We start from the raw sequence: 23,066 nt of genomic DNA, 5'->3' as shown, positions 1-23,066 counted from the left end.
AATAATGCTGCTTCTTATATGAAGCAGAAGTGTATTAATACAATAAAACCTCCAGTCACAAAGAACTACGATCTAACAGAAAATTTCCATCCACTTTCACCTTCCATATGCTTCAATTTTCAGATGCTTCAGTAGTATTACTGCTGTGACTGATTGAAAAAACCCTAAGTAAGGCACTCTAAAATCCTGAAGTGTATTCCAAAACATCAAAGAAAAAGCAATTACATTTGCAGTATACTCTGAATGTTAATGATATATTCTAATAATCTAACAGTGATCAATTCCCATATAATGTATACATTGAGGAAAGGCCACATTCCAGAAGCTAAAACCCTGGTGGGAGCAGGGTCTGAGTGGAGAAACTTCAGGTCGCTACTAACAGCACCGCTCCGTTCCATCTGCTCTGTGACACTCAGTGCTATCAGAATCGACCTCACGTATCTGCTCCCACATTTTCTCTCTCTCTCTCTCCCTGCAAAACAACATACGCTCTAAGACAGCAGAGTCACATCTGTTTTAGTCCCTGCTGTAAACTCAGGTACCAGCAGAATATGTAGGTGGGTAATAAATAAATCAACCTGAATGTAAATTAACTTGTCACTCTAGTGTGTATTTGTATTTTAAAAGAGGTACAATTTTGGATGTCTTTTGACCCAGAAATACAAATGCTATTTCTAAAATGTATACGGGACACTTGTGTCCTACTGCGAATCCTCTCGGTCCCACCTCCTGCTCAAGCCACCGCTACAGCAACCAAGTCCAAGCAGGACTTGATCCCCTCTGTGAAGATGTAACTTAACAGCGCCTCACGCCGGCCCCTACCATCCCTCCCTCTGGCTGTCTACCGGGGGTGCCCTTGGGACTCACACCTGCACAGTCTGGAAGCACAGGGGAAACGATGCTTGTGGGGCCACCACTAATCAGTGGAGAATGGTCCAAAGGAAGATGATGGGAAAATGCTCCCCTTTTCTCTTCCCCAAGTCGATAGTTCTGAGACACATTTCATAAGGCTCCTCAAAAGGTCCTGACGAGAATAAACATGTTACATTTAGATGTGGCCAGATCTATACCACATCTTAAAATGGTTTTCCCTCCTTTCCAATTCCCCCCTATTCACTCACTTCACTGTCGCCCTCTTCCATCACTTTCCAAATAAACTAACTGCACAAAAGCTCTGCTATTATAGGCTATTATATCATACACAGAACAAACTGTGAATGTGGACATATTTAGTTATAATAGTATTATAGTGCTGTTTATAATATCAAGAATTGAACTTCAATGTCCAATAACAAGGGGTAGATAAGTAAACTCTATATTATCAGTAACAGTGAATACTTTGTAAGCACAGCTGTCCCTCAGTTTCCATGGGGGACCGGATCCAAGACCCTCCAAGGGCACCTAAATCCGTGGATGCTCAAGTCCCTTCTATAGAATGGTGTAGTATTTGCATATAACCTACACATACTTCCCACATACTTCAAACCATCACTAGATTACTTATAGTACCTAGTACAACGTAAATGCTACATAAATAGTTGTAAATACAATTTAAGTGTTATGTGACTAATTCCCAGCACACAGCTTTTTGGAACTTTCTGGATTTTTTTTTTTTAATATTTTCAACCTGCAGCTGGTTGGATGTGGAACCTGCAGATATGGAGGGCCCACTGAATTAAAAGAGATATGGTAGATAAACAGTTAATGACTTGGGAAAACATTCCTAATATAGTTAGAATAAAAAGCTAACTTCTAAACAATGTAGATTGCAATCCCCTTTTCTTCGAGCACATGTACATGTCAACACAGGACGGAGCTAGAGGAACGTACCACGGTTGTTAACGGGGATTACCTCTGGTTAATAGTCTTATGGAGGCTTTCTATTTTCTTCTTTCAATTTGTATTTTTTAAATTTTCAATAATGAATACGCACCATTTAAATGGACACTTATTTTAAAGAAAGTGGGGGAGAAACAAGTAAAGAAACGCCTTTCTGGACCTCCAGAATTCCAGCCAATACAGCGATGGTAACTGGAGCTGTTTACTCAGTGACTATCACCCACCACTCGCCAGACACTGTCCGGTCTGGCCTGTCCTCTGAGTACCGGGAGGCTGAAAGGTCTTTCATTTCATCAAGCTAGTGTTTTGTACAACATAAAGCAGGCGCTACACGTTACTGTTCTTGCTCATATGAACAGCATCTTTCTGTGCTTGGAGAAACATGAACTAAAAGAACGTGCCAGCTGATTAAATAAACTGAACTTCAAATGCTATCACTTTGTTAAACAGAAAAAAAATGTTTTTCATCTAGACATGTTGATTCCCAACATATGGAGACACAGAAAGCCTGAACATTTTACCCTGTGGAGATGTGTTCTGCAATGAACAAAGAAGTGGGGGCAAAGCTACTGCTGATTACTGAAGACAAGTAGAACAGAGACAGAGAAGACACCCAAGCCAATTAGCACCCGCGCGACACTCTTATCCCAGCTGCACATTTTAAAGTAAGATGCTCTCATCCTACTTCACGTTGCTGACAAGCCAAATTACACATAAGATGTTTCGCTTAGACAAGTACACTCCTTCTGCTTGGCTATTAGGATCTCAAGTTTATTTTGAGCTTGGACACTTACTCCATAGTGGGAAATAATTTATGCATCTTTTAAATCTTTTAAATCCTGAGTCATTTACAGTGTGTTTATTAGAAGACACTACCAAAGGGTCTGCTTATTCCACAGATGTAAGATTTCCAGATGTCTAGGAAAACATTTGAACACGAAACTCACAGTTCAGTCGCTGTTAATATTAAAGTCAATGTACTGATAAAAGGCAGATTTTTATTAATTTCTCAGCCACCTTATACTCATATCAGAAGCACCTATTTATGAAAATGTCAGGGCCTTGTTGCCAGGAATAACACGAAAACAAACAAGGAAACAGCTGTCCAAAGAGCATCAGCAGAGGGCAGAAATTATCCCCAAACTTATATCTTGTTAGACTAAAAATGCCTCATTATGAAATATAACCTATAACTTTGATTAGCACACATTTTCTAAAATCTGCACTTGGGTGGGAGTAGGGGACATACAGCTCAGTGGTGGAGCACATGCTTAGCATGCGTGAGGTCCTGGGTTCAATCCCAGTGCCTCCACTGACAAAAAACAAATAAACAAACAATAACAAAAAATTGCATTTAGTCCTCAATTTATAAGTAAGTCATGCCCCACAAGTTTATCAATTGGCTGCATGACACTCCCTGCATATTTACTCATAGAAACAGTATCAAAAGTAGGTATAAACCACAATAGCAAAGAATATAATATTACTATCTGACTCTATGACCTCAGAGGGCAGTGGGTGCAGGGAAGGAGGAAGAAAGTTTCCTTCCTCTTTCTGGGATGGAGGCCTGACCGGGGACAGAGTTTTGAAATAGGAAGTGCTTGTCCTTCACATTCTGCCACCTCCTTTGCACGTCTACATCTCAAAGCCCTAAAGCCGGGCCACAGCCACAGGCAGCCAGCTCTCTGCTCTGTGCACCCAGATATGATTCTCCACCCAGACCTGTCTTTCCTGCTAAGTGTTTCATCTTCTGAATATACCTACCCCACCACCCTCTCCCAGCACACCTCTACCCAAGCTCCATCCCTCGGGACAGCTACTGTCAGCAGGGTCAAAAGGAAAGCCATCTCATTATTATTTCACATTAATAGTTAATAACATATCACCTTCCAGGACAAATCTCTTCCAGAGGTATTCAAAGATTTAAGAGAGGCTGACTCTTATGCAAAATACATCTGTAATTGATGGCATTTTCAATGATATAATAAATGAAGGGGAAAAGCAAAGGTGGCAGAGAGAAGAAATATGGGTCTCCTACACTGTCCTTTTTGCAGCTGCTTCTTCCATTATTTTTAATACAAGGTTTCCTGAAAACCCCCAGTGGCTCAAATGCACAATGAAGACAGCACCTACCCTGCAGAGTTGCTGAAAAAAATTAATTAAGTTGGTCAACCATTCAACACAGTGCCTAGCTCATGACCCGACTAGCACATTAGCACTAATTCAAGGCTTTTTTTCCTTAGTTTGAACATTCAGTCCCATTACAATCAAATGTCAGGATTTCCTTTCTCTCTCACAGAGGACATTCTATCCAGGTCATTCACAGTAAGTGTAAGGTTTCTTTCTTTTTGCATCAAATATTCCAAAAGTGAAAGATATAACCAAACAAACTGGAAAAGAACAAACAACATACAAATATGGGAAATATATTTGATACCTCACTAGTTATTAAATATAAAATAACAAGAAAGCATTTTTATGATAACTGATAAAAAAATTAAACATCATACATTCAGATCAAAGCACAGCTAAGTTTGGATCCTAGCATATTTTTGCTGTCAGTGTAAACCAGTCAACTGTCTTAGAGAGGAAATAAGCAATATTCATCAAGAGCTACCAAAAATTATAAAGGTTTAAAGCTTTTGACCCTGGAAGTATGTCCTGCAAATCTACTTTGAGAAAATAGTTCCAAGAATGAAACAGGCTATATCCATGAATTCTACTTTAACGTTACTTACAAGAGCAGGGGAAAGATGGCGGAGTGGTAGGACCAAGAGGGCACCTCTCCTGGTGACTACAACAAAACCACAACTGACTGCTAAACAACCATCGGAAAAAGACTGGAACCTAGAAAAAAAAAACCTTCTTCAACTGGGAATATAAAGAGGGAACCACAGTGGGATGGCAGGAGGGGTGTGTTCACATTATAATCAGGCCCTATATCCCCGTGGGTATGCGACCCACAAGCAGAAGAATAAGTAAGTTGCAGAGGCCCTCCTATAGGAGTGACAGTTCTGAGCCCCACGTCAGGCTCTCCAGCCCGGGGTTCCAGCACCGGGAGGAGGAGACCCCAGGACGTCTGGTTTTGAAGCCCTGTGAGACTCCACTCCAGGAGCCCCTACGACTGGGGAAAATAGAGACTTCAGTCTCTTGGGAAGCGTTTATAGAATCTTATGTGCATCGGATCCAAGGGCAGAGGCAGTGATTTCATAGGAATCTGAACCAGACCTGCCTGCTGGTTTTGGAAGGTCTCCTAGGGACATAAGGGACAGCTGTAGCTCACCCAGGGGACATAAAAGCTGATGGCTGACATTCTGGGAGTGTTCACCTATATGAGCTTTCCTGGAGGCTGACATCTTGACTGGATCATTAGCACCAAGACCCAGCCCCACCCAACAGCCAGTAGTCTTAAGGGCTGGGAAGCCTCAGCCCAAACAACATACTGGGTGGGAACGCAGCCCCCCCATTAACAGACTTCCTGAGCCCACAGCTCCCTCAAGACTCACCTCTAGACACAGTCCTACCCACCAGAGGGCCAGGACCCAACTCCACCCAGCAATGGGCAGGCACCAACTCCTCTTGCCAGGAAACCTGCATAAACCTCTAGCAGGGCCTCATCCACCAAGGGGTAGACACCAGAAATAAGAAAACAACAATCTCAAAGCCTGTGGAAGGAATCCACAAACACAGGCCAGACTCTACCCTGGGACTGGCTGGACCCTGGCTTTTGGGTGACCAGAGAGGAGAGTCCTGCTGGGACGCATAGGACATCTCCCACACAGAGCCAGCTCTCCAAGGTCAAGAAACGTTAACTAACCTAACTAAAAATACTAGTAGAAAGGTAAGACAATATGAGGTGGCAGAGGAATATCTTCCAGGCCAAGGCACAAGAAAAAAATCCCAGAAGAAGAAATAAGTGATGAGGAGATAAGCAATTTATCTGAGAAGGAGTTTAGAGTGATGATGGAGAAGATGTTCACAGAACTCAAGAAGAGTATAGAAGCACAGAGCAAAGTTTTTAGCAAAGAGTTGGAAAATATAAAGAATACCCAAACAGAGTTGAAGAATAAAATTACTGAAATGAGTAACACACTAGAAAGAACCAAGAATAGACTAAATGAGGTAGAAGAACAGATCAGTAAACTAGAAGACAGATTAATGGAAATCACTACTGCAGAACAGAAAAAAGAATGAAAAGAAATGAGGATAGTTTAAGGGAACTCTGGGACAACATGAAGCACACTAATATTCGCATTATAGAGGTCCCAGAAAGAGAAAAGAGAAAGGACCGGAGAAAATTTTTGAAGGGATAATAACCGAAAACTTCCTTAACTTGGGAAAGGAAACAGTCACCCAAGTCCAGGAAGCGCAAAGAGTTCCACAGGATCAACCCAAAGAGGAACACACCAAGGGACACAGTCATCAAACTGACAAAAATTAAGGATAAGGAGAAAATATTAAAATCAGCAAGAGAAAAGCAACAAATAACATACAAGGGAACTCCCATAAGGTCATCAGCTGATTTTTCAACAGAAACTCTACAGGCCAAAAGGGAGTGGCATGATATATTTAAAGTGATGAAAGGGAGAAACTTACAAGAATACTGTGTCCAGCAAGGTTCTCATTCAGATTTGATGGAGAAATCAAAAGCTTCGCAGATAAACAAAAGCTAAAAGAATTCACCAAACCAGCTTTACAACAAATGTTAAAGGAAGTTTTCTAGTCACCAAACCACAAGAAAGAGAACAAAAAGAGAGAGGAAGGAAAAAAAAGATCTACAAATGATTGCTTTGCCAATTTGGGGTCTTTGGTGGTTCCATATAAATGTTAGATTTGTTCTAGTTCTGTCTAAGATGTCATGAGTATTTTGACGGGGGTTGCATTGGGTCTGTGGATTGCTTTGGATAGTTTGGCCATTCTGATAGTGTTAATTCCTCCAATCAAAGAGTGTATCTTTTCATTTCTTTGTATCATCTTCAATTTCCTTCATCAATGTTTTATAGTTTTTGGGGTGTAGGTAACCTTCTTGGTTAAGTTTATTTCTGGGTCTTTAGTTGTTTTTGATGCAATGGAAATGTTTATACCAGTTACAAAATTCTGGTTTTTGAAGTGCAAAAAAAAAAGTGGATGAAGGACTGAAAATGGCAAAGTATCCTTCTTTTTTATGGGTGAGTTTTATTCCATTGCATATGTGTGCTACTTCTTCTTTGTTCATTCATCTGCTGAAGTGCACCTGAGACGCTTCCATGTCTTGGCAACTGTAAATAGTACTGCTATTAACAGCAGGGTGTATGTATCTTTTTGAATTAATGTTTTTGTTTTTTTCCCAGATATATGTCCAGGAGTGGAGCTGCTGGGTCATATTCTATTTTTAGGTTTCTATTTTTAGGTTTTTGAGAAACCTCCATATTGTTTTCCATGGTGGCTGCACCAGTTTACATTCCCACCAACTGTACACAGGGGTTCCCTTTTATCCACATCCTTGCCAACATGTTATTTGTGTTCTTTTTGATGATGGCCATTCTGACAGCTGTGAGATGATGTCTCGTGATTTTCATTTGCATTTCCCTGATATTAGTGATGTTGAGCAACTTTTCATGTTCCTGTTGACCATCTGCATTTCCTCTTTTGGAAAAATGTCTATTCAGTTCTTCTGTCCATATTTTAAATGGATTTGTTGGTTGGTTGGTTGGTTGCTTTTAAACTGAAGTACAGTTGATTTGAAACGTTGTGTTAGTTTCTGGTGTCCAGCATGGGTGGACTTGGAGGGCATTATGCTAAGTGAAATAAGTCAGACAGACAGAGAAAGACAAATACTGTAAGATACCACTTACATGTGGAATCTAAAAAAATACAACAAACTAGTGAATATAACAGAAAAGAAACAGACTCACAGATGGAGAGGAGGAACTAGTGGTTACCAGTGGGGAGAGGGAAGGGGGGTAATGAGGTGGAGGATTAAGAGGTACAAACTATCAGGTATAAAATCAGCTGCAAGGATGTGCTGTACAACATGGGGAACACAGCCAATATTTTATATTAACTATAAACGGAGTATAACCTTTAAAACTGTGAATCACGATATTATATACCTGTAACATATAATACTGTACATCAACTAGACCTCAATTTTAAAAATACAATATTGTAAAATAAATACAAAACTTTTTTTAAAGCTGAAGCTCTAAAACTGTTCTGAGACAATGAACAGTACATATATGTAAATTTTTTAAAATGTCAGTATATTGTATATATGTGCTTACATGCAATATATTATATATGTGCAAACTGTATCAATTTTACCTAATAAAACTGAAAAATGAAAAAAAACTACATTTAAAAAAGAGTAGGGGAAAAAACAACTTAAGAGTTAACAATATGACAACTAAATTATCATAAACTGACATTAACAAAATATTATAATCAATGACAATGAAGACTAACAATGGTTAAAAAAACAAATATTTTTTAAATATTTGCAATAACATACAATCATATTATAAAATTAAATGAATATTCAGCTTTAACCCATAATCATATTAGAAAAACTTTAATAGACATCAAATTCCTTTGATCTCTGAACAAACAAAACACTGAACTTTCACACATGATTCATTTTTCCTAATACACAGTGGACATAAGTAAAGAAAGTCGTCCATGGGTCCTTTCAGTGACAGCCTGGCTCCCTGCCCTGGCACTCACCAGTTCCATAGCTGGCAGCTTTGTATCTGAAACTAATCTTGTCTCTAAGCAGAGAGAACGTCTGGGCTCTAAGCAGCTCAACCCAGTGGGTGCTAGTTTACGCCAACACTGACGTGGCCCTGGGCACCGTGATGCCCTGCTCCCCAGACCCAGTTCCAGCCCACATGCCCCTCACTGCCTTGAACTAGGGCCCTTCTCTCAGTGGACCCGACTTGACTGTGCACTGACCCTTTCTCCCAAAGACTAAAATCCTGCCCCTGAGTCCCTGCCCAGAAGATACAGAATGCTTGTTCCCAGGTTCCCTTCCTCCCGTCCTACCAGGACCTGCTTGGCTAGCTTCTAGTTCTCAAACAGGGCCAGCTTATCCTACAGACATTCCCTCATTATTCATTTAACTAATATTGATCGAGCTTCTAACTAACACTAATCACTAGTCTAGGTTCTAGGGATATGGCAGTGACTAGAGCCTGCACTGTAAGAGGCAGCGCTTACATTTCGTAGGGGCACGTGGAGTCTCCATCGTGCCAGTACTCCTGCCTTCACAGGGGTCTTCAGATCTCAGAGTCTGAAGTCCGCAGGCACGAGAGGGCTCAGGAGCTGTAGATGTGAAGCCCCAACCTGTCACTGAGTTCCTGGAAAGCCTTAGGGGCAGAATGGAGTCAGTAGGAAGAGAATGGAGAATGGAAACTGTACCATCAGCTCTAGAGTCAGAGAACGCTGGTCCTGAAGGCTGGGTACACACCATCCCAGCTGTGCAACCCCAGAAAGTCACTTAGCCCCTCGGAGCTACAATCCTCCGATTTGCGAAAAACAACCCTCAGTTCACATGTTGTAAAAACTAAATGAGGTCAGTACTTTGCAAAGTGACTGGAACACGGAAGGCAGTAGCCCCTTCTTCCAAAATGAATGTTTTATTCTATTTCTCTTATTATTTATCAGAATTAATCACTTCCATCTCCTCTCCTTTAGTCTCTACTCTAAAACGACTACAAATCAAAAAACATGACTACTGCTCTCTCAACTAACTGAACATGCATTTCACTCCTATAGGTCAACACTCCCCACTGTATCTCCATCAGATCCTCCAAGATTCTTCCTCTACACAACCTCAGAATTTCACGAATAATTAGGGAACAGACCATCACTGATTCCACATCCACCTTCCAAAACCAGAATTTAAAAGATTAGATCAGCCTTTGGAAATTGTGGCATCTACCCATTATCTAAAGAAGAAAATAGGGACTGACAAGTGCCATCATTAGGCCTCAAAAATATGTTTTAATTAAAATTTAAGCAAGTTTAAGGGGCCAAGAAAATCAGTTAAAGAACAGAAGATATATATCTCTTAATACAGGGGGCGAAGGACACCTCTGACTTTTCTTTTTGGGGGGGAGGAGGAGGTAATTTGGTTTGTTTGTTTGTTTGTTTATTTAAATGGAGGTACTGGGGATTGAACCCAGGACCTTATGCATGCTAGGCATGTACTCTACCACTGAGCTATACCCTCCCCCTACCCATGACTTTTCAAATGTGCTGCATGGATAATATTTAAAACTATGGATGATAATCACCAAATTAACTGCCAAATATAATTGTCAAAATAGTTTACATTCATTGTTTCCTTTTTCTGTCAGTCACTTGGTCTACGCAAAAATAACCATTCAAACCATTACGAATACAGGATTGGATTAAACTTTCATTCAAACATGCCTGAAAACCAAACATTTTTAAATGAAGAAAAAAAATCTTAATATGATCAATTTGAGAGCTCCTTTACCAAGGATTCATTATTCTTCCATCAACAAATATTTCTTCCTCCTCCCAAAATCTGTAATGTTGATAAAAATGGGGGCGTCTTTACCCAACCATCACTGTTAAGGAGGTATCACAGAATAGTTAACGGGGAGCAACTTGACATGTGTAATAAAATGAGTAAGGCTTTAAGCAAGAGCTCTATCTTCAAAAAAAAAAAAAACTGGGTCATATGGAGACTCCCTGCTCTCCCACTCCTTCCTGTTCTGTCCTCTCCTCCCTCTCACCTTCTTGACTTTTTGTCTATGCTGCTCCTTTTTCATCTCCTTTCCAAATTGATTCATATTATTCAGAGGCTCCCAAAGATTACCAAATTTATTCCAATGGGATTTTTTTCAAGGCTGAAGTGGCCACTACTAATTTTTTAAGATTTTTTTGTTTTTTTTTTACAAATATAATGCTAACTCAAAAGACACATACATACATGTGCGTGCATGCACACACACTCTGTCTCTCTCAAACACATACACACAACACACTCCTACTCCTTAGACAAACAGTTCTTTTCAGGGACATGCTACATTTCATCAGAAATTATTCTACATTCTCTCATCTCAATCCTGTCTGTAATCAGTATTCATACAACATCTTCTAACTTTGTTTCTTAAAGCCTATGCTTGATATAAAAAGTGAGTTTAAGATAAAATCAAATTACTGCTGGACAATGAAAAGTGAGAAGATACTGGCAACATGCCTGATGCAAATGCGCCCTCCCCACACAGGCTCCGAACCTAAACACGAGGCAGAGACCACAGATCAGGAACAAAACCCACCTGGTAAGGACTCTGACTTATTTCTAACTTTTCTCATCCCTACTCAACACTTCAACACTGCTCATAAGACGCTAACTCATAATCAGGGTAGAATTGGTTTTTTGTTCATCAAGATTAACAAGCTTGTATATTCCACATGAAGCTACTTAAAACATGAATTGCAAAATGACTCAAATGTCTGGACATCTTCAAAGAGTATATATTTCAATGATATAAAGCCACAACAAATAACGTAATTACTAACTCTTCTGGAGTAACTAACTTTTCCCCAAACAAAAGCTTAAAAAACCACCTCAATTGTGATGTCCATCTAGTTCTATAGGATGTTCTAGCTCTAGATTTTCTCAGAGTAGCTGACCTCAGTGGCTTCTTCCATATTAAATTCTACATAAGCTATTCTGTACTCTTATATAGAGTAAAACAATTTAACTAGCATGATTGAAAAACGGATGTTCTAACTGGTCAAATACTTTGATTAAAATTATGAGGATTACCAAGCTCTAACTTAAAGCATAATAAAATACAACTAAAATAAAAACTTAATTGTAGTGTGGAGGGTATAGCTCAGCAGAAGAGTGCATGCTTAGCATGCCAGAGGTCCTGGGTTCAATCCCCAGTACCTTCATTAAAAATAAATAAATACAAAGAAATAAACCTAATTACCTGCCTCCCCCCAAAAAATTCAATTGTAAATAACTAAATTTTACAGTAATTATTAATGTAAAAGAAATTCATCATTCATCATATTATTAATGATAATAAACTAAAATTATCACTATTCTGATAAAGTGATATAGTAAAATACTAAGTTAACAGATTTCCAGGTACTAGTACGTCAGATAAATTCACTCCCATGATAGGATTTCCATTGCTATGACATAAACAACCACTAATCCTGAGGTTTGATTCAAGATTTTTTTTTTAAGTTTTAATCTGTGTTTTCCATGCACATCTGCCAAAACCCTTCAGACATAAAGAACTTCCTCCCTATCTCTTATGAGAAACAGAACTCGAATGGAAAAACAGTAAGCCTTCCACAGACTCTGCTAGGAGAAGCATCTCCAGCCATCACATGTCAAACCAATGCAGAAGGCTGTTTTAAATTAAAGATATAAAACAGTAATCACCCTAGAGGGCTGTCTCCACACTAATCCAAATATACAAGACTTGTCGGTTAGAGAGAAATCTATAGCAAACTAAGAATCTTTTTGGGGTGGAGGGGGTCACAAATATATATCCTGATATAAAGAGTGAGAACATAAAGTGAGGGAAAGATTACACAAGCATTTTTTACCCAGTGATCCCAAACAATCTCAGTGAGCTCTTCTTCCTCATGGCCTCCAGTCTTTTCACTGCTGTTCCATTTCTTACCTCCACGCAACATTCATAAAGCACTTTAATATGTTTACGAGCTCTGACTGGGACATTTTACAGCAACCTGTGAGGTGTCAAAGCATTACTAGCCTCATTTAATAGCTGCAAAACAGACAGAAATTAATGTCTTACTCAAGGTCACTCTTGAAGTCAATGGTAAATTCATGACTTGAGCTCTGAATTCTAATGGGACAGCTAGCCAGAGTCCACCGGCCCCTGAAGTTTTCTAGCAGAGAGCCAGTCAAAGGGCTCCTTATTATGTTGGGTTGTTCAGTAATAACTTAAATATGCAGTATTACGCACTCACTTAAGTAGTTTTTTGCTAAGGTGACACTGCAAGCATTCGCAAACCTGCTCAGATGTTTTGTTCACCCTGAAGATGACCCTTCTCCTGAACTCTTTTGGTACTTGGGCAACTTCTCTATGTGTGGCTGAGAATGGAAAATAGTCATTCAATCAAGGTAACTAAAGGGCCAATCTGGGACATGACTGTAACCAAGCTTACACCATGATCAAGTGTACAGTTACAGTCTCTGTCAGAAGAAATTACATTTAACAGAAGCTGTAAAATGGTCCATGTTACTCAATTTCCATATGGAGACAGATGAGAGTTCAAAACATTCAGCCCTCTGCCCTCTGGTAGGAATCCTAGCCTCAGTAAGCCACTGTGGCTGGTAGAGTCTGCCACACTCTCAGGTGCCTGAGGGCAGAAAAGGCAACTACCAGAATATAAAATATGCAGAAATGGGCATCTGAAGAGCAGTTATTTGTCAGTTTTTCCAGGTACCACACAGGGTGGAGGGACATTCGATTTGATGGCATTCAATCAATATTCCCGTCACTAGAGGTGTGTGTGTGATAGTGCCATGGTAGTTCATTAAAGCCCTCCCTTATCCATGGGAGGTACACCTTCCTTAATCCTTTGATTACTAATTCTTTTATTTCGGTACCTAGATCCTAGGAATGATGCACGCTGGATACTGCACACATATACACAGTCACTAGAAACACCTGCTACCTGTAAAGTACTAGGCTGTGAAGTTCTCTGCACAGGGGCCTTGCCTGTCTACTTGATGTTGCATCGCCAACGGCTGGAACATTGTCTGGCATAAAACAGACGCTCCAGAAAATTTTAATGAACTATTACTGAAAACTGGAATTCATAAAGAGCAAGCCATGCATAAAAAGCACTAAAATGGTTACTAATCCTTATCTGAACTAGCCTGGTCTAGCTGCAGACCTTAAAAGCCTTAGGTCTTCAAGTTCAGTCCAATTCAGTCCTAAACTAACCCTGACCAAGACTACAAAGTTTATTAGGAGCCTAACCCAGTGATTGTGGTCTGTAAGTAACCTTGCTGCTCTGAACGTGGGGTGCTCCCCAAAGCCCCCTCGTGCTTACCAAGCCACAATGTGAGCCCTTAAGCCCCACGGGACTGAGCATGGCCCCAAATTCTGAGTTTGCTGTCTGTTCCCTAAGGGGAATACAGGCTTTCCACAAACCAGCTTACTCAGCTGTGGGTATTACAACTGCCCAGCCCTTACCAAGCCTCCCTGCAGACAAGCTAGAACCCAGGAGCTGTAGGCCTGAATCACCACTCACTCGGGGCAGTGACCCGTGGATCAGATACTGTCATCAGCCTAAGAGTAGGTACTGCCACCACCACCAGGAGACTCCCGCTGCCCTGCCTCCTACAGCACCTCATTCAGCCTGAACTGGTCACTCATCCTTGAACATTTTAATGTGGATTGCATCCTACCCTCAATTAAAAAAATATTTACTGAGTGCCTGCCCCTCTAGACCAGCGCCCCTACTCCTAGCCCCATTCATTTCTGGCTCAGGCCTCCATCCCAAGCACGCTTCTAATTTATCCCCGCATATCTCACCTCCATCCACATAAACCAGTTATCTAATCACCGTGTTCCCACAAGCTCTTATATAAGAAAGAACAGAATTACACCCCCTTTTTCAGACAAGAAAATCAAGCTCAGAGAATTTGGACAAGGTCATATGGTATTTAAATAGCAAAGCCAAGATTCAAATCCAGTTTGTTAAGTCTATACTGTATTCATTGTATGTTGTTCCCTGTTTATTTTCTGTAGCATCAGGACCTAGCATAGGCCTGAGTACCCAGTAGATACTCTGTCAGTGTCTGTTTAACTGATAGGGTGTCTTCAATATCCATTTTAAAAATAAATATCCATCAACGGGATTCTCATTTCCATGTTTATCTACGCAAAGCAGAAGGAAAGCAAAAGCATCCCTTACCAACCTCTGCCTAACCTGCTCGCCTGACTGACCGGCTCTCCCTTGCCCTCTGCACACAGACACGCTGGCCCGTGTCTGCCTCTCCAGCTGAGCTGCATCTTACCGACCATGCATGTTAGATTTGCTCCCAAATCTGTTTACGACACTTGCACTGGTTAGTGAAATTACATAATTTAAATAAATATGTATAACCAAAGGAAATAAAGGAAATGTGAGTGTAAAAAGAGAGCTTTTCTATGGAAACCAAGTTGGTTACTTCAGAACGATTTGATCAATGTGTTACCAAAAAAAATTTTTTTAATCAAATGAGACACATGAGGAATGACAAGAGAAAGTGTATAATCCGAAGATGACTTTGCATTGAGATTTCTTTTCAGGTGTCGGAGGTCAGAGCTGATGCGTGGTTCAGTTGTGGCGAGTGCAAGGACAAGCAGGGGGCTCCGCACGCAGCTGGCCAGACCTACTTCCACAACAAAAGACTGGCCTACAACTGTAGTTATATGTTTAAGGTTAAAATAAAATATCTAGGGTACACAAGTACTCTTTTCTCAATGGTTTCTCCACTTCAACAGGTTTTTTTGGATTAAGTGATCAACCATATCCACAGGCCTCCTACCGTGGGAGCCCCTCCCGTGATGCCCTGCTTTCAGGAGCCCTCCTGGTAAAAGGCGACACAATGACACACTGCTGGCACTCCTGGTCTCAAACAACAAACACCCTGCCCAACAGCACCAAGGAAACAGACGCACTGAACTGAATTTTCTACCATACTGACGTTGTGTTACAACACTCTGGTATGTTTATTACCAATAGTTAATTTTAACTGTTTTTTGAAAAATTCTTGTGCAAATTCTATTCCTTTTCTAAAGGGACGAGATTTTCTATCTAAAATAATTTCAGTTTATGCAATACATAAGTTTCATGAATTGTTTAAAAACCATCCATTCAAAATTATCAGATGCTTCTTAAATTCTGAGATGATAAAGTTCTAATGCAGAAAGAACTTCTGGATGAACACTCATAATATTAATTTTGGAATCAGAGCATTTATTACCTCGGCACTGTCTATTAACAGCCTTACTTTTGTTTTTCACACTTACATCAAGTGAAAAACTCTTATCTACTTTTACCAAGCCAAAACAAATGCCCACAAACTGAGAAGTAAAACATGCATGTAACAAAACCACAAATTTAGCAATGAAGTATATGTTTTTTAAAAAATTCAAGATCCTTTAGGATTCTCCAAAATGTTAACCAACACAACAAAAGAAGAAATCTTCAATAATTTTTGGAAATTGAAAAAAATATTTTTGGTTATAAATGTATTTTTATTCTTGAATGTACAAACTTTCTTAATAAGCAACACTAATGACAACTCAATAGCTGCTCTGTGACGTTGAACTAATTACTTAAACTTCTTGAGCTTCCTCATTTGCAAAGTGGAGGAATTTCTGTCTAACATGATAGTAAATATCAAATGAGACAGATGTAAAATGCCTAGCACATAGCTGAAAATAAACCCATGTGGAAACTCCTTTTATATATACATATGGAGAGAGAGACGGTAAAGGATTCTTAACGGGGGGGGGGGCGGGTTGGCGGGAGGACTAGGGAGGGAACAACAAAGTACATGAATTCTCTGAAAGGGCATGCAGAACTCTGTGCATATAAGCTTATGTGCACTTGATTTGGAAAAGGGCCAAAAAAGTTTTTCATCAGCTTCTCAAAGAAGGCCATGACCCCAAAAAAGTCTCAAGGCCTACTTTTATGATAGCCTTTGGCTTTATTTTCTCTGTTCCCAGATTTATAAAGTTTATGAAACGGGACTGGAAACTTTAAATGCAAGTAATTTAAATTATTCAATAGCAACAACAAAAAAAGTTCAATTGAAAGTGAGGTCATGGTAAGATACGTATTCTCCTTAAAAAAATAAATAAATTCATTTGGCTCAAATTGTTCCCCAACTTTCCCATAATTAAAAGCAAATATCCAAATTCCAACCAACGTTTGAAAACCTAAACAAAAAACAACAGCAACACCAAAAAAAAAAAAAAAAACAGGAAATCTTAAACAGCCAAGAATTAAAGCCCTATTACTTATATAACAGTGTCAGTTGTTCCTTCTTTAGAGTTAAGAATTTGAAAAATTACTTCATTCCCTCATTCTGACTCAAAGTCAACAACCTTCACTTCAAATAGTTACTATACATACATTTTTTTAAATCTGTACAATAAGGAGACTGTATAGTATCACAGAAGGCACCCTAAACGGGGAATCATGGAAACGAAGGTTACGGTCCTGTTCTGTCACCAGCTGACTCTAAGACAGCTGGACCTCAGCATTCTCTGGCACTGTGATCCTACATAAAAACCTGCAATCCTAAAGCAGAAGGGTAAGACACCTGCTATCCTAAAACTGTTCTTCACTACTAAAACAGAAACTTAACCAAAGGGGAGGTTACCTGACAAGTAACTGAGATTCTAGATCTACTGAGAAAATCGACCTACAACAATATACCTTTGAACTACAGAGAGTTCTGCCCTCACAGTCAGAGCTCGCAAGGCAGATACACCCAGAGCAGGCTTCTAGTTGGGGCCATTTTAAACTTTAGCTTCACATTAAGAACAGGTTCCTCCCTAAAACCACTCCTTTACTTAAGGTGAACAGCACTCAGAAGAAAGATTTAACAAAGTACAGACAGACAAAAATACACAAAACAGACAAAAGAGCAGTCTGGTGTATCTTGGGTAAACCCTTATTTTGTATTTCACTGAAAAATACTTCTTATGGAAAAGGTAGCTTATTTTAATGAATTTTATTTCCAAATGACTTTTCCAAACAAGTGTTTTTCAATGGAGTACAAAATAAGGCCTCATATACCAAGATACTCCTATACTGAAGAACATCCCTCTTCCTAAAAAATAACAAAAAACAATGTGAATGTTAAACATTTAAGGAGTCTGCCAAATACAACTCTTTGAATGTATTCCTGTAAGAGCTAGCAATATACACAAAAGGCAAATTAGCACAGCAAGAGGTATTCTGAGAGGCTGTGATGACTAACACTTCAGGACTGAACTGTGGTCGTTATTAAAAGAAACATGAGAGGCGTTCTCCCAGATCCTCACAGGCCAATGTCTCCACCGCAAGATCTACTACAAACAGCAGTCAGGGCTGAATTCACAGTTTAGTCTCTTAAACCTTCATCTTTTGCAATGTCCCCCCATGTGATGCATTATATGATCAGAAATTCATTTACAGAAAGTCAGATATAGGGCACGATGACACTCATGCACTCAAATGAATAAAAAGGAACAAGAAACCCAAGATAAGGGTCTTGTCAAAAACAAAGCCCAGAATCCAGCAAACAGTGTAACTGTGCAGAAAAGACCAGAGCGAGATGACATGTGCCAATCATTTTTCTCCCTGTTAGAAAAGTTCACCTAGCATCTGATTCCCACCTTTGCACACGACTTCAGTATCAACCAAGGTTTTTCAAATGCTCTGCCTCATGAATGGGACTTCTAAGCAGAGGCTGCCTGAAGCCATCTAGCAAAGATCACCAGGAGGCTTCACCACTGCCAGTTTTAAGGTTTAGTAATAGCATGCCCTAGTAAGTTACAGTGCAAAGATTTTAGTCTCCAAATTCAAATATTTGGGAGCACATTTCAACTAATTACAAGGGACAAAAGACTGAACCCACAATATCCTATTTTTCCAAGTGGAATTTAGAGATTATTTCTTTTATTTGGGGCAGGGGGGGAGGATTAGGTTAATCTATTTAATTTCTTTTTTAATGGAGGTACTGGAGATTGAACCCAGGACCTCGCACATGCTAAGCACATGCTCTACAACTTGAGCGAATACCCTCCCGCCTAGAGATTATCTTTTAAGAAGTTAGTTCTAGTTCTTTTTGCTGTCCTCAAAACAGTCTACCTACCAGAAGGAGTACAAATAAATACAAACATTTAGACAGTAATTTGGCATATCTACCAACAATTAAAACATGCATGTACCTTTTGATCTACCAATTACATTTTGAGGATCTAGCCCATGAAATTTTTGGATGCAAATATAAAAATGTACATTCAGTGCAGCATTTTTGTCAAGGTGAAAACTCATACACCCTGATTAACATGTGGTACACCACACAAAAGAATGAGCTGGATCCAGAGGTACTGACATGGGAAGAACTCCAAGACACTGTTCAGGGACAAAAGCAAATTACAAAGCATGGGTATAGTAAAAACATAGTTATGTCAGGGAAAATTCTGTCTGTGTGTGTGTATAATTGCACAGAAAACGGTCTGAAAAGATTAACACCAAACAGATAACAGAGGCTACCCTCTGAGGAAGAGAGTGGACCAAAGAGCATGAGATGGGTGCGTGTGAAGAGAAGAACTGTTTTAAAGAGGGATTTTCGGGGGGAGGGTATAGCTCAAGTGGTAGAACTGCATGCTTAGCATGCATGAAGTCCTGGGTTCAATCCCCAGTACCTCCTCCAAAAATAAATATACCTAACTACTGCCTCCACCAAAATAAAATAATTAAATAATACAATAATAAATAAAATATTAAAAATAAAATAAAGAGGAGCTTTCACTTCCTACTCCAAATACACCTGTATTATTTAAACATTTACATCATATATATGTATAACATTTGTTCCTTATGGAAAGTAAAAGAGATGCAATGTCAAATTTTAGCTAAACTCTAAAATCACTAACAGAAGACACTGAAATAATAAAAGAAGTAAAGGCTGTTGGCATCAAAAGCACCCTTTACAGACTTAACCTTCTGGAGAATAAAGGAAAATGTGGGCAGCACTGACCAGTAGTTATAAATGAACAAGACCACGTCTTCATAAAAGAACAAGCATCATTCAGGGAACTAGAAGATTAGAATCTTAGAACTTTAAGAATAAAGATACTGAAATCAGGAACATTATTAAAAAGCTAGAATCATTCTAAATGCCTCTAAGAAACACAGTTTTGACAACAGATTCTACTACTCTGGTACAAGGTGCCCATGTAGGCATATGCTCTTTTGCATTAGAACACTGGCCTGTGTGAAGAACCAAGGGGTATGAGGTGTCACCCTTACCTGCACATTCTCTTCCGTCACCTGAATCTCTGCCGTGTAAACATAGTCAATCAGCATCCTCAGGGTCCAGCCGTCCACCTCCTTGATTCGAACTCTCTTTGCTCGGCTCTCACTCATCTCACCTAAACACAAGAAGTAAGGCTGAGGCCGCAGCAGACGCTCAGTGGGAAGACCAAGGCCCAGGCAGACAGCCTTGGCACCACAGTCAGTCACGTCGCAAGCCTAGAGCATTCCCCCACGTCCCTTAAAAGCTTACCTGAGCAAACCACATGAAGTACTTCTGTTACCCACTTATACCTGAAAATCACATCATCCTGATGAACGTGCCACAGGGCCAACTGCTTGAGTTTTCACACCCGTGGCATTACATGCCCACCATTCACCTGCCATATCAGTAAAGAAAGGACGCTGTGGCCATCAAGCCATCAGCCACTGCAGCCATCCCTCCTCCCAACCCTGAGGGAATTCAGGATGGGGGAAAAAAAACCCACAGGACACTGGCCCAAGTTAGTTAAGGTGCACATCAAAGGAATGATTGCAATGAGCCCAGACTCTTGCATCTTCCCATATGTAAAAAAGTGCTAAATTCAACAACTTGAGATGTCTGTTTTTTCTTTAATTAACAGTAATCTTTTGATGTTCTGACTACCTGGGGTTTTTTGTTTGTTTGTTTGTTTTTGCAAAAACTCCTATCCTGGCTCCTCCCTCAGAGTGATCTGAGAGGCTGTCTCCTGGGTTTAAGTCCTCAGCAAGTCTGTCAAATAAAACATAAGTCTCAACTTTCAGTCTGTGCTTTTTTTTTTTTTTCCAATAGCCAATGCTTTTGAGCAGTTTCTGTTCCTTTCAGATTTCTACTCAAGACTAGAACACGGAGTCACCCCCTTCAGCCAACAGCAATGAGTTGGTCAAGAGAGCCCCCAGGTTCACAGTGCTCACTCCCAAGCATGTCCGTGCTGCTGGGGTGCTGCATTCAGAGGCCCCGCCCTCAGGGAGGATGGGCTTCTCAGGCAGGAAACAGAACACAGATTACGTAAGATGCTGAAGGAATACAAGACAAAAGCCAATGAGTCAATGTCCAAAGCAACGGGCCTCCCACTGGAGTTCTGTTCCTATTTGTCATCTGTGGCAACTTCATCCTGAAGCCCTTTCCACCCCAGCATTTACTACTAAAGCCAGGTGCCCTTCTACATCACTGCCTGCTACCAAGTGGTGCGAGACCTCCCTCCTGATACCCACAGAACTAATTAAGCATTCAGGGGTCATAAATATGATCCTCTCTTGTGGAAAGAAACGGGGAAGCAGAAAAGAGAAGGGGTGGCCTCTAAACCTAGGGGACTTAGGGAGAGTAAGATGCAGCTTTGGACACATGTGTGTGGACAATGTAAAATGACCCAAGAAATAGAGAGACATAAGCAACTAAATGGGGAAGGAAAATTTCAATTAAAATCAAGGCCAGCTACACAGACTTAGTAAACAATCTCATGGTTACCAGGGAAAGGGGCTGGGAGGGGATAAATTTGGGAATTTGAGATTTACAAATGTTAGCCACTGTATATAAAAATAGATTTTTTTTAAAGTTTCTTTTGTATAGCACAGGGAACTAAGTCCAGTATCTTGTAATAAACTTTAATGGAAAAAAATATGAAAACAACATATGTATGTATATGCAGGACTGGGACACTGCGCTGTACACCAGAGATTGACACATTATAATTGACTGTAGTTCAATAAAAAGGTAAATAAATAAATAAGATAAAATAAAGTCAAGGCAGTCTAAAAACAATGTTGAGTGCTAACAGACACCTTAGCAAAAAGGTTTAGTTCTACATTCATTCAGTTTCAAAGATAAAAGCAGCATGAAACACAATGCCACCATACCTCACCTTCACCATAATCAGCACTGCCTGGTAGGAAAACACAATGGCCTCAAGATTTTTTGAAAGTTTCTTTTTCAAATACAGTGCACTGTCAGTGACCATAAACTATCTGAAAAGCCTCTAGGAATCCATAATTACACAAAATTCCTTTGCAGACACAAACCTTGGGAGGAGAGAAATAATAATGGAGATGTATATTTAACTGCATGCTTCCCTGGACATTATCTCTGACAAGATCTCAGAAAGAAGCTGTTCTAAGAGCTAAAATATCTGAGAAACTATTGTGCTACTTTGGAGGGGGAACAGGTATTACGGAGGAAGAGAGAAAGTTAATGACAGGCTCCTGTTTTGTGCCTATACAGCAGGAAGACAAGGGACTGCGTTGTGTCCGCTGCCGGAGCATGTTTGTTCTTTCAAGGAGAGGAAACTTAAAGGGGGGACAAAAGCAGGGTCAAGGAACATGGAAATATAATTCTTCGTCTGCATATAAAACACCTCCCTCTGTCCTACTCTCTCTGGATCTTGTAATTAGATGGGATCTGAAAGCTCTTTTGTGCCAAAAGTGAAGACACCTTGGTAATTCTCACTTGGACTTCAGAGAAGGCCCCTCTAATTCAACTCTAGGGCCAGACAAGTACAAAACCATGTACTGAGTTCTGAAGGAGTGAATGCTCTCCTCAGGACTTAGCTATGACTTAGACAAAAACAAGTTAGACTTTAATTTACAAATATGACTAAAATAATTGTCACTCCTCTGCCGAACAGTCTAATATTACAGTTCTAAGGTGTTGCTATAAGATGCACTGTGCTGATTCACACATCCCTTATGTGTCATTTTTAACATTGTTTCTCCCCAGAAAACTGCATCTGCTTTCAACAAATTCAATGTCTATCACATACTGCTTTAAAAATGCTTTAATCTTTATTTTTCATATTAATTTATGAAAAAGAGTTACAAAAACAAATGGCTTGCCATAGACGACGTTAACAGTTTAAAAATTCTAGTACCTACTATGAATCAATGCACATATTAAAGAGAGTTTAAAGACTATTCAGAGCTAATTTTGTTATACATTACTTTACTTACTCCCCTTTGCTGTGTCTGTAGAGATTTATTTCTGACAATGAATTTTAAAAAGATGTCCAAGGATACTGTAAAGAGTTTATCTTGTAACATTTTTGACTTCCTATAGTCCCTCTCGGGAGGAAGGTTTTTTCCTTGTGTTTTTGCTCATGCAGAACTCTGAAGCTAAACTGGGACATCCACACAGACATCGCCCCCTCACCTCCCCTCCCCGCTTCTGCTGCTGCGCCCCCGGG

General features: G+C 39.9%; 1 protein-coding gene across 1 annotated transcript in view; it reads right to left on the bottom strand.

Annotated features, from left to right (window-relative positions):
- Positions 1 to 23,066, bottom strand: part of KLHL2 (kelch like family member 2) — a 112,503-nt gene that overhangs the window by 52,387 nt on the left and 37,050 nt on the right. Inside the window, exon 4 of the mRNA XM_072975158.1 lies at positions 19,870 to 19,991. Coding sequence (XP_072831259.1) covers positions 19,870 to 19,991 — 122 coding nt within the window. The remainder of the gene's footprint in view (positions 1 to 19,869; positions 19,992 to 23,066) is intronic.

This window comes from Vicugna pacos, chromosome 2, assembly GCF_048564905.1.
Source record: "Vicugna pacos chromosome 2, VicPac4, whole genome shotgun sequence".
In the NCBI taxonomy this organism is placed as follows: Eukaryota; Metazoa; Chordata; class Mammalia; order Artiodactyla; family Camelidae; genus Vicugna; species Vicugna pacos.
Note: the sequence above shows the minus strand (reverse complement) of the source record. Positions and strands in the feature narration are given on the sequence as shown.